Source organism: Austrofundulus limnaeus, unplaced genomic scaffold (assembly GCF_001266775.1).
Source record: "Austrofundulus limnaeus strain Quisiro unplaced genomic scaffold, Austrofundulus_limnaeus-1.0 Scaffold263, whole genome shotgun sequence".
In the NCBI taxonomy this organism is placed as follows: Eukaryota; Metazoa; Chordata; class Actinopteri; order Cyprinodontiformes; family Rivulidae; genus Austrofundulus; species Austrofundulus limnaeus.
The window spans coordinates 59,549-76,053 of NW_013952665.1; the positions used below are offsets into that span (position 1 = coordinate 59,549).

Genomic DNA, 16,505 nt, shown 5'->3' on the forward strand with positions numbered 1-16,505 from the left:
AGACACGTCCCAGGGGCGTTTCTGGTCCCAAAAGGCGTTTCTAGTCCCCACCTGTCGTTTTGCTCCTCAGGATGGCTTCCTAAAAACGCTGCAGGATTTCTCAAATACGCATGAATGAGTCAAAGCAAGGCTTTGGGCATGTTTTTTTATGAGAGTATAACATTATAATGTGATATAAAACTCAAAAAAGTAGATTTTACATGATGTTGCCCCTTTAAGGTGGAACCAAAATGGACACATTTACATATTTTTTTGATATAAGATAGTCTGTTAAAATTCTGGCACAAAAATTGGATGATATGCGTTCCTTTAAGGAATGCTCGGCCTTTAATATTAAATCTGTTTCCATGCAAAACATTTCTTGATAAACATTACTGATGAACTATGATCTTTTTACCAGCAGAACAGAATCAACCAGGTTACAGTTTGTTGTACTGTTTATCTTCCCCAAGATTTTCAGTTTTACAACCAGCTATGCAACTCTCCTCACAACAACAAAAACACGCTGCAGTTTCACACAGCAGCACAATCCTTTACTGTGAGAGGATTTTAATGGCCTCTCCAGATTGAGCCCTAATTAGCTCTTAATCATTTAAGGCTCATAACCAGAGTGGAGACAGCAGGCGTGTGTGTGTTCGTTAGCGAGCCTGCACTCGCGTGTGTTTGCGCGCTCTGTCCCACCGTCTACCCTCATGTTGTGAGGCCATTAGCAGCAGAATTGCTAAAGAGAGCCAAACAGCCCATTAACTCCTTCACTCTTCCTCTCCTCTCTCCGTCGCGCTCATCTCTCTCCCAACAGCACCACAGTTGCCAGCTGACACCCTCTAATGTCAGCTATCTGTCATGACCAGAGACCTGTCCACCCACACATCCCTCCCTACATTCGTCCTCGGCCAAGTTTGTGTAGAATCTGGACTACTCTGACTGGATCTCATCAAAAGGTAAACGTAAAGTTAGGCAGGGCAAGCAATATAGGTAAGTTCTCAAAAAAATAATGTGTGGGTCATTCTTGGTCTTATGAATAATGTGAGTTTTGTTTACTATAATATGAATTCAGTTGAGGGAATTGATAAAGAAAGCTTACTAAACCTCATATTGTGCTTCTATGCAATTGGGAACCTGATCCTCACAGAATGATCCCATTGTTCTTTGGAGCTTCTGTTTCTGATCAACTACACCTGTCTGATGAGCTCGGCTGCACGTCGGATCAATATCTCAGTTTGGCAAAACAAACAAAACGAGCAGCCTCAGAGTTCCACGTATTCAGGTAAATAGAGCCACTGCAGACTTTCTGAATCAGTTGTTTCTGAATGGTTTTTAAACATTACAGACATTCAGTTTTCACCCTATTCATATAAAGCAATGTGAAATTATGCAAATTACACAAAATAATGTAAAAAAATAAAACATTCAAAACAATTAACATTTTGGTATTTGCTTTGACTTGCATTTCTAGAAAAAGAAGTCTAAAAAATGATCATAATTTTATTACATATTTGCTCCAATATATGCATAAATTTGCATTGGTGCCACTGCGTAAAGTTTGTTTACTTTCTGATTGAACTGCTTGCGGTTTTAACAGTTTGGTGGGTGTAGAAATGTTTTTATGAGCTTTTAGCCAAGTTTCTGACATTTCTGTGGATACCAAACATGTCTAAGTTTAGATGATCTGAAGTTAAAGTATAAAGTGCATAAACTGCATCCCACAGTAGCTGCAAACAGAACTGTTTCAAATAGACTACGATACAAAAACACAAACATTTCATACAGTATTAGGATATAAGTAAACAAATATTGTATGGAATTTTCTTTACAACTATCAAACTAATTGTTTACAAACAACACTGCAACTTAGCCACAGTGTGAGGCCAGTTTCTCCTCACCACAAATAACAGACGTGCTCAGTTCATAAAACAGCATGCCTCCAACACAACAAGCTTCCCCATGACACATCCACACTGGCCAAGAAGGTACTGACAGCCAGACAGAGAGAGGCAGAATGTGTGATTAATGACAGAGGCCTGGTCATATCAGGAGGCTGGTTAACAAACCCACAGAAGACTGCACAGGTCACAGAGCACACCCAGCCTCATCAGCACCCATTACTGCTGTGGGCACACACTAAACAAATGCTGCTACCCAAAAAAAATAAACATAACTGAAGTGAAAATCTGACATTTGAAAACACAAGTTTACCCTTAGAGCCAACCTGCCATTAGAAAACTAATGATTGCAAAGAAAGACTAAAATAACAGGCATCTTTAACCAATAGAAGCTGCTCATCTATATCAAGCTCTGAAAGTTGAAGCCTGTTAGAGGAGTGGGAGTGTCAGGTAACAGGAAGGACTGATACAATCAGAAAACTATACTGCCTTTTTCAATTAGCGCTTTAAGCTAAACCTGCAGAAACGTGACTTCAGCCTGAGCTGTGACTGCTCACGCTTTGTATGACTGCTTTATGAGACAGGGTGTGAGTGTTACCTGTCGATTAATCCGCACAAACTCCTCCGGGTTTTTGGCCCAAGGTGGAAGTTCCACATCCGACACTACGGTGCCATCTTCCATCACTCCCAGGTTGTAACTGTTGGCATTAACGAACATCTCGGGCAGATAGAAGAACTCTGGAATTAGCTCCTGAGATGAGACAGCAGAGACATACAGAAGTGAGATTACAAAATGCAAGGTTTCCAACAGAACAAACAAAAAGCTACCGAGAGCCTGCCTTATTCAATCTTTCAAGGAATGCATATTATTTGTAGCTTTTCATATCTAAACAAAGATCATCTTATGTTTAGAAAAGATTAAGTTTTAGCTCATTTGATCAAATCTTAAAAATAACAGCACAATCTTGTGAGAAATCACAAGTTTTCAAGCTCAAAGAATATGTTGAGAGCAATTCAGCTAATATCCCATTCAATTGTAGTCAGATATCTGTAAATTTGACTGAGTTAAAGCCATAGTTATGTTGGTTAATGTTGACTAGTTGTGGCAGTTCACTGGATTAATCATAAGATTAATTTCAAAACTAGCTGCATACAGTATCTGAAAAACGTGAGTACACCCCTCACTTTTGTTGCCAGATGTTTACACAATAATGGCTATGTGTTGAGTTATTTTGAGGGGACAACAAATTAGCACTGTTATTTGAGCTGTACGCAGACTACTTCACATTGTGTCAAAGTGGCATATCTTCAGTGTTGTCCCATGAAAAGTTTTAACTAAATATTTATAAAAATGTATAGAGCATACTCACTTTTGTGAGACACTGTACATTATTAATGCTCATCAATTGGTTCATGAGACATTTCGGCAACACACACATAATTGCACAAAGACAGAAACAGGCTGAACTATTATTGTCCTTTTTCATGGCTAAATTTTATATGAATAAATCAAAATAATAAAAATTGTATTTGTTGAAGCAACCTAAATCTGTTTAAAACGCATCCAGATTCTGTTTCTAGTTTAGTTTGTTTCCAGGTTGGGGCCCCAAATTGGATGTAATAATTTGTCAGTAAAACTGAGAACTCTTTGTTCTAAAGTTTGGCAAAAAAATTATAAATAAAAAAAAACCCTAAACTACAGTTGCACGCTTTATCATTTAAGGATCATCAAAGAAATGTAGATGTACAATGCATGTCCTGTGATGTAGGAGGCAAATTAAATCAAAGACGTTGCATTAAACAGTTGTGCGTTACGGCTTTTATTTTGACAAGCTGCTTCCTCTGGCAGAAGTAGCTGCAGGTGGCTTTGTGTAAAAAAAAAAAAAACAACCAAAAAAAGTCATTCTGTTGTGAAACTTCTGGGACAATTATGGCAGAGTTTAGAGAGAACTGTTGTCGGTGAATTATCGAACTGTGGAGGAGGACGACGAGAGTCTTGATGAAAATGAGGAGACAAAGAGGTAAAATGGGGTTTAGCATGAATGCTAGTATTAAAATGTGATGGAAACTTAGCTCGACACAGAGGCTACGCGTTGGGTTTGTTTATTGGAAAAATGCCATTCACGTTTATGCGTGATAGAAGGAAACCAACACAATAAAAGCAAACAACACAAAATTACAGGAATAGCTGCAGATTCACTGTCAATGAGATGGCAGCATAACTTAAAGTATTATTCAAGTCAACTATTTAAAATTCCTGTATTTTTTCATACTGCAGTAAACATTGCAGGATTAAATAAAAAAACTGGATGTCAGCTTTTTTTTTTCCAATATTGTGCAGCGCTAGCCTGAACTGAGGTTTATGTGTCCTGCACTGACTGGACAGCACAGTTTTTAGAACTGAAATATTTTGTGAAAATCACATCTCTGGATAACTCATGTGTCTCCTTATACTACATAAGAAGTTTTAAAAAAAGGTGTGTGCACAGATGTTCTCACTGTTGAGATATTTCCACTGATTTTTGTTTTTCCCACAACAAGCAGGAAGAAAAGTTAGCCACATTGTCTAACTTTGTTAATTTATTTAGCTGTCACAAACAACCGAACAACGTATTTCCAAACTGCAGGATAGTGAGGAAAAGGGCACTTCTGAGAGGAGATGTAATCTTATATGTTTAGCCATTTGTCAGTCTTAGAGCAGAACTTGCCACAGTGAGTATAAACATGAAGATTGTGTCTGAGTTTCTTAAAATGCGGATAAATCAGGGCTGTCTGCCAACTTCAAGCTGTGGTGGTGTTATTGTTGGTATGTCTCTCTGAATTAAAGACGAACAGTATCCTGGATGCTTCATTTCAAATTTGAACGCCGGAAATGAAAAGAAAGGGAAGCATAAAATGTACACTTCTCTCCTAAATGTACTCATTATGTCGTCACATTCACTTTATAAAACATACAAATCAGAAATGAATAAAACAGGTTAAAAGATTAAGAGGCATAATTTTCTTAGAAAATATCTAAAATGTTTTGTAACTACAAACATTCTCTATAATTTTTTATTAAAAACTAAAACATGTTGGCAGTATGTTAGACCACCACCAACTTGTCTCACAACCTGAAAGTGTACAAGAGAACACAGAATTACTGATTTTTTTAAAAAGACAGAAAATGACAGTTTGCTCTCTTTTTATTATATTTGTAAATATCCATAAATGCTTAATCACGGGACCTAATTTAGTTTACCTCATTAAAAGCGTGAAAATAGCCAATCAAACGAGCAAGAAAACATTTAGGTTTACAACTACGCAGGACTTCCTCTCTTCTGAAATCTCTTCACAAAACTTGACCTGAAACTAAAGGTCGACCTTTTAACGAGGCCTCCGGCTCACGGGGGTTCACTGACTGTGGCTTGCTGTAAATTTGAGCAGGCGATCGCTTTAGGCAGCCACTGCGCGTGCACGCACATTTCAACAAATCCTTGCCACTTCACTCCCCAGCATTCAAGGCTGCCCCAGCAAGGGCTATTATGCGTGGTGGCCCCTTTGCTCCAGCCTGGTCAGAGGCCAGCCCCTCTGATCCCCAATCCTGTCCTGTCATGGGTCACTGGAAGGGGCTCTGGCCCCTGGGCTCTCTGGCTACACTTCCACTGTTGCTAACTCTAACTCCCCTCCACTTCTGCTTCCCCCTCTGATGCCTTTGGGCTGATTCTAGAGGTCAGAGGATTGGGGATAAGAGGTCATTCTAGCGTCACCCAGGCTAGAGACACACAGAATCTGGGTGTTGTAACCTATTATCACTCTGTCTTTACCAATGGCATAAGAAAACACTGGGCTTTTTGGCCCCTGGCAGGGACAGAAGTTTGCTATCAATGGCCCCTACAATAAAGCTAAATGGCGTACTTAGCATACCTAATTGATACATCTCATCTCTAATTCCTCTATTGCTTACAACAAGAATGTGTGAATCCAAGTGGATAAAGTCGACGGGCTTTCATTTAAAAGATAGTAAAAATTCCAGCTGAACGAGGAAACAAACTGATGTGGTCCAGATTTCCTCTTTGTTTTGATCTAAAGCTGAGCTCTCACAGTTTGATCCACGTTGACAGGTCTAGACTGAGAGAGCAAACGAGAGCTGTTGTTGGGCTTTCGCAATCAAGCATTGGCCAGCTACACAGTAACACAATCCATATGTTTTATCTGAGGGAACACGGGTGAAGGGTGGGGTGTGGGTGGTGGTAAATGCAATCAGGCGTCAAAGCCCCCAACACCACCGCTGTTCCTCCATCCAGTGACCCAGTGCCAGGAGAGCAAGCAAAACCCAGCTCTGACAGCGAGCGTCTAACTGTAGCTGTAAATGTTTTAGGAGAGCAGTAAAAAGAGTGCACTGGGGGAGTTCGAAGGCCCTCGGCATGAGAATGACCTGAGCTGTTGCGGGGTAGATCCAAAAGCTCAGCACCGTTTGGGGGCCCAATGGGCAGGAATTCAAGTCCATGTTATAGCTGGCTGAATCTGAGACAGACGGCTGAGACAGATGAGGATTAGTCTAACGCTTTGATCAGAAGACCAGGAAGCTTTCATAGCATTGGGACAATGATTGGTAGTGACTGAACATTTCTCTTTGGAAACCTTTCTCTTTTTTGTTTTTTGTTAAGATGCTGAATGGGTATTTATTTCTCATTACTATATATGCACTTAGTATTTCTTTATACTGTACATTATGTAATGTATGTTTATCTTTAGTTGTGGATGGCACCTTAACATCAGATGTGTCTCTCTGGCAGTTCCTCCAGGCTCTGGACAGTGAGGAGAAGGTGCGGTCAGCATGGTCAAACTTTCCTCCTTGGAAGTTAAGGAAGAACGTTGTAAAAGGTTCCTACAAAAAAATAAAAATAAAATAATAATAATAATAATAATAATAATAATAATAATAATAACAAATAAACAAAGCATCCTATGCACAGAATCATCATCTTTTCACATAGCAGAACTGGAGTCAAACAATGAACAAGTGAAATAATAATCCCAGTGACCAGCTGAAGTCAATACACTGGTGTTCTTGATGTTTTTCTAATCATGTAAAACCCTGTTAGGACAGATCAATATCTGTCTTTCTGATGCAATCGCCTCCATTGACATGGGCACAATACGCTGCCCTACAGCTGTAAACCAATACTGCAGACAGTTGGGTGAGTTCAGCCTGAATATTTGTGAACTTCTCTAAAATTAGCCACAAGGCCTCATTTAAAAACTTTAAATTGTATTTATGCATCCACATATTTTGTGACAAAATACACATCTAAACACAAAATTCAACGCATAATCTAATTTCTATTGTAACGTCAGATTTTTGAGTAAGCATTACAAGTGAGTGCTGCTGGTAAAGTGGCTTTGAAATAAGCTGGCTAATGATGTGTGGGGATCAATGAGGAAACTCTACTGGGAGTAGCTGAGACAGTGAGCTACTGGGACAATAACAACAAAAAAAACCTGCACGTTGGAGAAACTTAGTAACCTCCCTCTCCCTTGAGTGCAGTATAGAAAGATTGATGGTGCCCATTTAACAAAAGTACTAAAAGGGACCGTTTTATTACAAAATGTTCTTTAAAAAACATATGAGAGAATGCCTCAAAAGCAAATGTGTTTTGAAAAAAAGTGTGAATGTGCTTGAGGACCAGGTTAGGTTAGGGCTAGTTCTTCTATCATTTTATCTGCTACTACATGTATGTATGAAGCCACACAATTAGAGTAACCATTAATTCAATGTTTAATACAGATGCTGCGACTTACAATGCGAAGCAGCCACATCAAGGTGAAGCTGGAGGTGGAGTAGTGGGTGCCATAGTGGAACTTGGGCACCTGATCGTCCTCCCAGGACTCATATCTGTCTGAAAAGAATGCTGCCCTCTTGGGGTTCAACGCACCAATGGGCTGTAAAACAAAATTTAAACAGGAAACATGTTTTTTTTTCTAAATAAATATGCAACAAACATCTTTACCTGACAATTGATTTGGATGAAAGCTAAACACAAAACAAGGCTGAAAGTGAAAGCAAAGGGAAAACACAAGCTGAAGTTTGAATGTGGATAAATTTAAGGGCCGCTCCTTGCTGCTACACATCGCTTGCACGGAAAATGAAGCTGGCAACCATAGCGCAATTTCAAATGAATATTAGATGATGTTTCCCTTTAGACAGAGATCAATCCTTTCCCTCAGAGTGCTTTTTAGAGGCTATGAAACGCAGCCCCTGCAGCTGTAGTCTGTCAGAGAAAACTAATGTCCTCCAATGAAAGACTGCCTATGAGGAATAGCAATAGCAAAGCCGAGGGTGACTTTAATTTCTGCTTTTATTAATCTGTAACTAATACACCGATCACAGACCCTATTTATAGTGTAGGAAAAAGGGTTTAAGTTGCATTAATTTTCCATTGATCTCTAAAGAAACCAATAACCCTATGCTCGGCTATTATTTAAACACTCATTTATAGAAATCACTTTCAGGCTGGCTCAATTTTTATTAGACGTCTGCTGGATGGGCCTCATACCCTGAAGCCCCCAGCCACCCATCATCTCTTCCTAACACACACACACACTTGGAGCAGATCAATGGTAATGGAATGATGGCTTTTTTTTTAGGATGAGGGCCTTGCAGGGTATGGATCAATTGGATCTCTTTCATATCACAGTGTGCCCGTCACAGCAAGGCTCATCCATGGCAGGTCTTAGATATTGATCTGTGGAACTGTTACTGTTCTGTGAGGGTGTAATGAAGCATGTTTGTGTACATATAGCTGTGTAATAGGAAAAAAAAATCTAACAAAGCGCAGTGGTGGTTGCTTTTATTTCATGTGAGGATATCTATGGTTGTTTTGTAAATAGCGCTCCTCGGTGTGTGTGTGTGTGTGTGTGTGTGTGTGTGTGTGTGTGTGTGTGTGTGTGTGCAAACGCACCGTGCCGCCACACTGTGCAGCTCTCTGTTGACAGTGATACACGGTGGGCTTCCTCAGGGCCACTGGGGTGGTTGAGTACACACGGTGAATTATACATCACACCCATTGGTCTGATTTATAGCCCTAATAACAGTCGGCTCATTAAAAAAAGAAAAGGGAGAGGAGGCATATAAAATAAAAAAAAGACTGAAAGTGCCACAGTGACAGAGGGAAGGAGAATTGTGTGCGAGTGCATGGGGTGATGTGGGGGGGTGGCTGTTGGTTTGCTCGATCCCGACACTGTTTACTGCTGTAAATTACTGCTGGGCTCGCGCTCTCGGCTTACAGTAGCTACAACACAGCAGCTCTGACGGCGCCGTACATCACAGCGGCGCGCTGATGAAATGCCTGCTGCCGCCTCGCTACAGATTGGCCTAATATGTCGTGGCACACAATATCGCTTTGACGACCGTGCAGACAAATGAGCCAATATTGTAGTTTTAATTAGACCAAAGAGAAAGGCAAGGAATGAAAACGTACCAACGCTTTGGAGCAGTAAACATCGGAGAATTAATGCCGGGTTACATTTTTAATCAGTTCTTGGTCAGGAAAGGAGATGGAGAAAGCTTCTCTGAGAGGAAAGTCACAGGAAACAGCTGCGCTAAACTGTTAACGAAAACGCAAATAAATCTATGTACATTTTTTAGAATAAAATTTCTGTACAAAATTGTGACTATTGTAAAATTTAACACGTCTAGCTAAAAAAAAATGTTGAAAATCACAGAAATTTAAAATTTGGAATTTTATTGCTATGGAAGTCTGCATCATGACATGTCAAAGAAACAGAATTCCTTGTGTTTATTACTATCGATTAAGTTTCAATTAAAATGTACAATTTTAAAAAGCAAAAATGTTTTTACTCCAAAAGAAAACCCAATCGTGAAAAGAACAGTCAACAGATTTGTTTCATTATATGATTATATGATTGCTTTTAAAACAAAAGTGTGAACCCTGATGAAGTATAAAAACTTGCAGACAATTCAGGCATTTCTTTGGCTTTAAGTCATAAATCACACAAGCCTTTTGAACAGATTGTTGATGTCTAATGTCCTATTTAAAGAGTGAAAATGGTGTGGAGGACCTGGGGGACGAACACATGGGGCACGTATAGCCAGATCAATACACTATTAGACGATCTGGCTGTGAGAAGCAGATTATAGCACAAAAGGTACAGAGAACGCTCAATAAATCCCCACTAGAGCTGTTTGTGTGTAAATGTGGACTACATAGTAGATAAAAATCATTTAATTGTTTGTTGAGCTTTGTTAAAAGCTACACAACAAAAAGGAGAACCCTCTTTTAAGATGAGATTGTGCCTTTGCTTAAAGAGCTCCTTGCCTCGGTAAGGAAGCACCTCAGCAGCCTCCATGCGATCAAATGCATTTTTTTATGAGTCTATGTGCGGCAGTTAGCAAAATGTTGCTACACGAAGAGGAAAGGGAATTTCAAAACAAAGGAGCAACAACATTTGCAGTCAGTACGAGTGCTTATCGTGACTACAATGTTATCTCTGGGGTTGGCGTTTGATGTCACGTTGAGGGTAAAGTTTATGATAAGAAAGTCCCTGGGGTCAAAACAGCTCTGGTAGCAGAGGACATAAATTCTGTGTGGCCTCTGTTGAGCTGGCAACGATGACAGTGTGTAGCATGTGCACACATTCATGGCAGCTTGGCTTCTCAATGTCACTGGAGGCTTCGCACATGACCTGTTTCTATGAGAGACAACCACCAATGTGACATACTGTAGGAGGGACGAGGAAGCAGCAATAGAAAGAAAACTGCAACAGTAAGGATAAAAAACAAGCATGGTGGTAGCGAGTGGGGCACTAAACAAATCTAAAGGAAGCAAAGCAAGATTTTGCAAACAAAAAAAAAAAAAAAAGCACAAATGATTGGTGGTGCAGAAACTGCATGGTGGTGGGGGTTTGATTCGGGAAGCTGCACAGCCCTGGTTGCCCTTTTCCAGACACTGCAGTCTGACACGCTCCAGTAATCATACACTGATATCACACACGTGTCAACAACATGAACAAAACAGATGTAATAAAGATCGGCCTCTCTCCCTCTGCTGTTCTGCTTCCAAAGAAGAAGAAGAAGAAAGGAATGACAAGGCAGCAAATGATGATGTCCTTCTTCTTTAACACTCTCTCCTCCTCCTCCTCCTCCTCTGTTTTTTGTGCATGTTGATCGTCTCTCCATTTCTCCTACTTTAACCCAAACTCCCATTCAGTCACCAAGTCCCCGGGGCTGAGAGGCTCCACTGAGTTAAGAGACTGAGCTGTCCAAACTTGATAGTAAAGCAATGGAGAAGAGCAGGAAGTTGAAATAAGCTAAGGAACCAGAGGACGGCTGCATGTTTGTGGGTGTCTGTGGGCAAGCACGACTGTCACATTTCAGCTTACTAGGCAACATCAAGGCAGATAAACAGAAAAAAAAAATATGCAGCTCTCCAGGGTGGGTAGAGGAAGATACACGACACAAGACACAGGAGAACGAGGTGTTGACTGCTACATGTGTGTGAAAGTGTGGGGTGAAAAAAAATCTAAATTGAAAGAGATGTTTTACTTGTGTTTGATACGTTATTTGTGCACTGTTAAAGTTGTGCATTGTATCATACTCACCTTTCAACAAATCTTCATATGTGCAAAACTGCAGGCAGGGATTTTTTTAAAGCCAACAGCAGTTATTTTCCTTTTTTGTGTGAATACTTTACTGGGATGATCGAGTTTTCTTCCATAATGCTTTGAGGCACTCATCTCGTTCCGCAAATTTTGTGCTATTTCAATAATTCATAATAAAAACATTTCAGCTCTTTCGAGAGATTCCAGTTATGACTTTTGGAATTTCAGCTATTTATACTTTTTGAGATATTTAGCCTTTTCAGCCACTTTTGTTTTCATTGAAAAAAAAATTCAACATCGTTAAACCCACTCAAAATAATTAAACTTTTCCTGAAATTTTTTACCTTTTATTATGGTTCTGTTTTTTTTTAACTTCTTTGTAATTAACTTCTTTTCTTCTGCTTTTTCAGCTGTCTTTCTGCTAGTTTCAAATATTCTGCTAATTTAACTTTTTTGTGTTTCCATCAGCTTCTTTCTTCTTCTGGAATTTAAGTTATGCTTTAACTATATTTTAGCTAATTTCAGGCATTTTTAAGGTAAATTTGCCTTATTGTGATAAATATTTCAGCTATTTCTTGCTTAATTCAGCAAACGTGCTCGTTCTCCTCCTTTAGTGCTATAGATTCATCCTAGATTCAGCTTTTCCAGCTACTTCTCTCCTAATTTCAGCTTTTTGGGCTATTTTACAAGAAATTGCAAAATATTATGCATCTTTTCTTTTTTCTGCAAAGATATTTTAGCATTACATTGTATTTTTGTAGGAAATACAAATTATTTAGTTAATCACTGTAACAAACTTCAGATTGTCTTTACTGGTTTGGTCAAGTCTGAGTCGTAACTAAAAAAAAAAATCACTAAATTCACTTTTCTGCATTCTAGTATAGCTGGAAGTACAGATGATGGGGTTAAGAAAAGCCAACCCCCTAAAATGCATCCCCCACAACTTATCCTCAGTCCATTAACAAATGCTTTTTTGTTTCCATGGCTGATTTATTCAGTCATTTTGGGTTCTGCAGTCTGACAGATGTTCAATCTTCTCGGTTCAAATCTAATCCTCTGTCCTCCCATCGCTGGCATGTTCAATCCAACCAGGGAAAACTCGGAAGAATATTTTATACCTTTTTGTTTCTGCATGCATGTAGAAGTGAGGGAGTTAATTCCAGTAAATAATTGCATGTCTTCTTACATTTTTTAAAGGGGAGAAGGGAATGGCGGGCACATTGTTTTAAGCACTTTTAGCAGCAGGAGAGTGTGTGTATTTATGTGCCAGGGAGCATTTAGGGGCAAACTTCATTGTTTTAAACCCAATAACTTGATGCCTGGAGCTATCAGGGAGTATTACTTCATTTCCTGGTGTTTTGTGGAAGGTCAAACTTGAAAGAATTCAATTATGAGATCTGACTCATAGAGAGGAAATTGTGGTAAAACTGAAATTGGGAGTTGCAGACTTCTATTATGAGGGTTTGATTCTGTTTTTACATCAAATGATCTGAAGGTCATCAACCAACAAAAAGCTAATTATGCAGATGTCTGTTTATATCATTGCAGCAAGGGAAAATACTCATGAGTGTAACGTATATAAAATTCAATATTTTGGTCAAAATAAGAGGGCAAATATATCCAAACTAAATGTTTTTTCTTAATAAAGTCAATTTGTTATAATACTTTAGAAGTTATGCCAGATAAACAAACCAAATTATCATAAAAAATACAGATTTTACCTTCAAAGTAACTAAATTCTTTACATCTTCTACAATTCTAACATTTTTGAGTCTATAACAAGAAAAAAATATCCCAGATATCCAACAGTTATCAGCTAACAGTGCACAAACAGCTGTAGTAAACTTAAAAGTAACCACATAATAAACAATTTAACTTCAGTTACTCAAAAAACACACAGAGACCATGTTGTTTGTGTCTTACAACCTGACTCTTTTTAAGTATGTAAAGAAAAAAGTTTAAAAGATGTGTATGCTTTGTTTTACCTTAGACAGATCTCTGAAGTTGCTGGGCAGAGTGAGGTCAAGTTCTGCTGAGTCATAGTTAGTGATGACCCAGGGGAAGACTGGGTACTGGTTTAAATCATTAAAAGTGCGGCCTGCACAGAAGATAAAAATCAAGAAGCAAATAGTAGCACTGCATTATAATGATGACGATAAGCGCTGACGAACACTGTTATGCATATTTTCTCATTCATGTGCTGGCAGTTCCCTTTCAGTCGATTCACTCAGTACAAAGAAGTATGCAGTTTTCACACAACTTTTCTAAAACATGTCGGACTTTGTTCTCACCGGCAATGGTGTTAAGAAACATCAGATACTCAAAGTTGGATATCTCTCGACGCTGCCAGCGCTGAGTCATGTTGGATGCCTTGAAGAGCTGCTTGGGTGTGGCCAGAGAAATACGTCTACAAGTACGAAAATGAAACATCAAAAAGATGTGAAAATGTTTGCACAAACAAGAAAAACAGACTAAAAGAAAATTAAATAAAAAAATTTTATTAAAGTTACAATTTTGCAAGAGAAAAATACGCAATAAACTGGGTTGAACACACAAACACATACGCACATGCACACGTCCCCAGAGCATGAAAAACAAATGACCCCAAATCCAATTAGACCAAAAGAAAACGATGGAATTAATCAATGTCAGACTAAGAGATTAAAGTCATTAAGCTTCTCAAGTTATACAAGTAAAAATACCTTTTTTTTCCAAAATAGAAATGTGCAGGAGATACATTTTATAGTGCTGTTAAAGCAATACTGCAAATTAAAGTGTAGAAATTATTCCATAGCAATTATTGTATTTATTTTTCCTGTCTACAGATTCATATGCAGACATTGCAGGATTAAAGCAACTATTTGATGCACTGTGACAGAACTAAACTTTAATGTGTGAAGCAAACAACATTTTTTAAAGGATCTTATCTCTTTCAGATGCTGAACTGTATAAACTACACCCAATCAAGATTTGAAAATGTAAATCAGAAAAAAAATAAGTTAGACTTTGCAGGTCTAACCTGGTGAGAGGAAGGGAAAAGTTCGTGCCCAACCCAACACGAGGAAGGCTATGAACCACCTTCTTCACTGTGGCTGCATCGGGAAAGTTGAACATGACTGACGCTGCAAGAAAAAAAAAGAATATTTAGTTATGTAACTTTTTTTATATAATCTTCACAGCCAATCAGCACTTGGAGTGGGGATCCAGCATAATACTCTAATGTTTTTCCCCCAAAATAGCATGACTAAATTTCAAGAATTAACAGCTACAGAAAAAAAAAAATGTTCAAACTCACTTCTGTTTGCCAAGAATACTTCCAGAGCTGTATTCTGCAGCAAATAGCGTCTGGAAAACAAGGCTCGAATCTCTGTGAACAGCCATTTTCCATGAAGGCCTTCTGTATACACCAAAATCTAAAGGAACCAAAAAACAAACACATAACTCTCATTAAAAATTGAAATATGTGAAAAACTTTTTTTTCTTTTTAAACAAGATAACAAAAAACAATTAAAGTTCAGGGAAGGAAAGAAGGGCTACTGAAAGGAAAGGTTGGTTCATTTTTCACCCAGTGATGGCACGCCGGCCTGTACAGGACGATTAATGTCTTATATTGATCAGCCGCAATGAAAAAGTGATTCCTTTAGCAAGTGAATTGGACCTTTTCAGCTTGAGGGAGTGAAGGAAACGTTCACTCCACTAAAAGATAATCTACTTTGATGATAGTTTAATGTGCCAATGTTACCGGGTAGATGTTGTTTTATGGTAAACATCTGATTAAGACCATTCTATGTATTTCCATGGAGGTAACTGACACAGAGGTCAGACAATATTGCGTAACAAGCTCCACATTTAAAAATGCTTGGATGAATTGGGCTTAATCTGTCCCCATGGAGGCTGTGGTCGGCTGTCAGAGTGACTTGTTCAGATACCTGTCACAGTGCCTGACAGACCCAGATGTTTAGCCCTGCCCCTGTGATTTGTGCTTCTACTAATCCAGCATTTAGGTTTCGCTACCAACCTACTTAGCACTGCTTTGTTAACTAGGCTTTTGTTTCAGCCTCTGCTTTTACTTTCAAATGTGGCTGCTGACAAGAGTGCACGCAGGGATATGCTCGAAAGGTAAAAAGGGGCCAACTAAGGTTGTCAGAGGACGATTTAAAGGAACGTTATTATTCAAAAAAAATTTAAATATGAGCTGGCAAGGTCCAGTGTTAATTTAAAGAGCTCATTAGACAAAGCGGACCGCAGAAGAAACCAGCTGAGACCCTTAACCGAGGACAGCGTCTCCCTCGCCATCTCTCAGAGGAGTAAGACCTGTCTGCATCGCAGGCTTGCTTCAAAGTCTCTGGAGTTTAATTAAATACGGATTAGTAGCTTGGAGAAGCTAGCTGAGGCTGCAGACACTGGTGTCCCATCTTCAGATGACTGAACCAGTCACAGGATGTCTATCCAGGTTCCAACATGACAGGAGCCTTTTACATCTTCAATGGCAAAGTATTTTGTAATTTTAAGGTACTGTGAAATCACTTAGTATCACAGCAAGTAATATTATTGCTTTGGTTCATTGTTGTGAAAGAATAGTTTTATGAACTTTGAAATTGACTGAAAAAGAAAAAACATTATTCTCAATAGTCATTTAGAAAATAATTTCCAGGCAATAGCATTCTCAAAGGTCAAACTATTTTAAAGGAAATTCATTTTTTAAGTGAAGAGAAAATAGAGACAGAGAGAAAAACAGAGAGATAAGTAATTAGAAAGATAGAAAGATTGAAATAGCGATTAGAAGTATATTAAATATACACCAACAAAACACAGGACCACACACTCAACATCTGTCCGCTCACCTGAAAAATAAATGGATAAATACATGGAGGGCATATATAAATATCTATACACTTACCCATACATATATAAATACATACATACTTACAGTACATGCCTACTAGGGCTGCCACAAACAATTATTTTTATCATCGATTAAACACCAATTATTTTTTCTATTAGTCGACTAATCGGATC

General features: G+C 38.7%; 1 protein-coding gene across 1 annotated transcript in view; it reads right to left on the reverse strand.

Moving 5' to 3' along the window:
• Nucleotides 1–15,782, reverse strand: part of LOC106526162 (lipopolysaccharide-responsive and beige-like anchor protein) — a 53,364-nt gene extending 37,582 nt beyond the window's left edge. The window contains exons 1-8 of the mRNA XM_014020671.1: nt 15,759–15,782; nt 14,782–14,899; nt 14,506–14,608; nt 13,778–13,893; nt 13,472–13,584; nt 7,668–7,808; nt 6,634–6,753; nt 2,482–2,634 (exon numbers count right to left, since the gene is read on the reverse strand). Of these exons, the coding sequence (XP_013876125.1) occupies nt 2,482–2,634; nt 6,634–6,753; nt 7,668–7,808; nt 13,472–13,584; nt 13,778–13,893; nt 14,506–14,608; nt 14,782–14,899; nt 15,759–15,782 (888 nt within the window). The remainder of the gene's footprint in view (nt 1–2,481; nt 2,635–6,633; nt 6,754–7,667; nt 7,809–13,471; nt 13,585–13,777; nt 13,894–14,505; nt 14,609–14,781; nt 14,900–15,758) is intronic.
• Nucleotides 15,783–16,505: the final 723 nt, after the last annotated feature.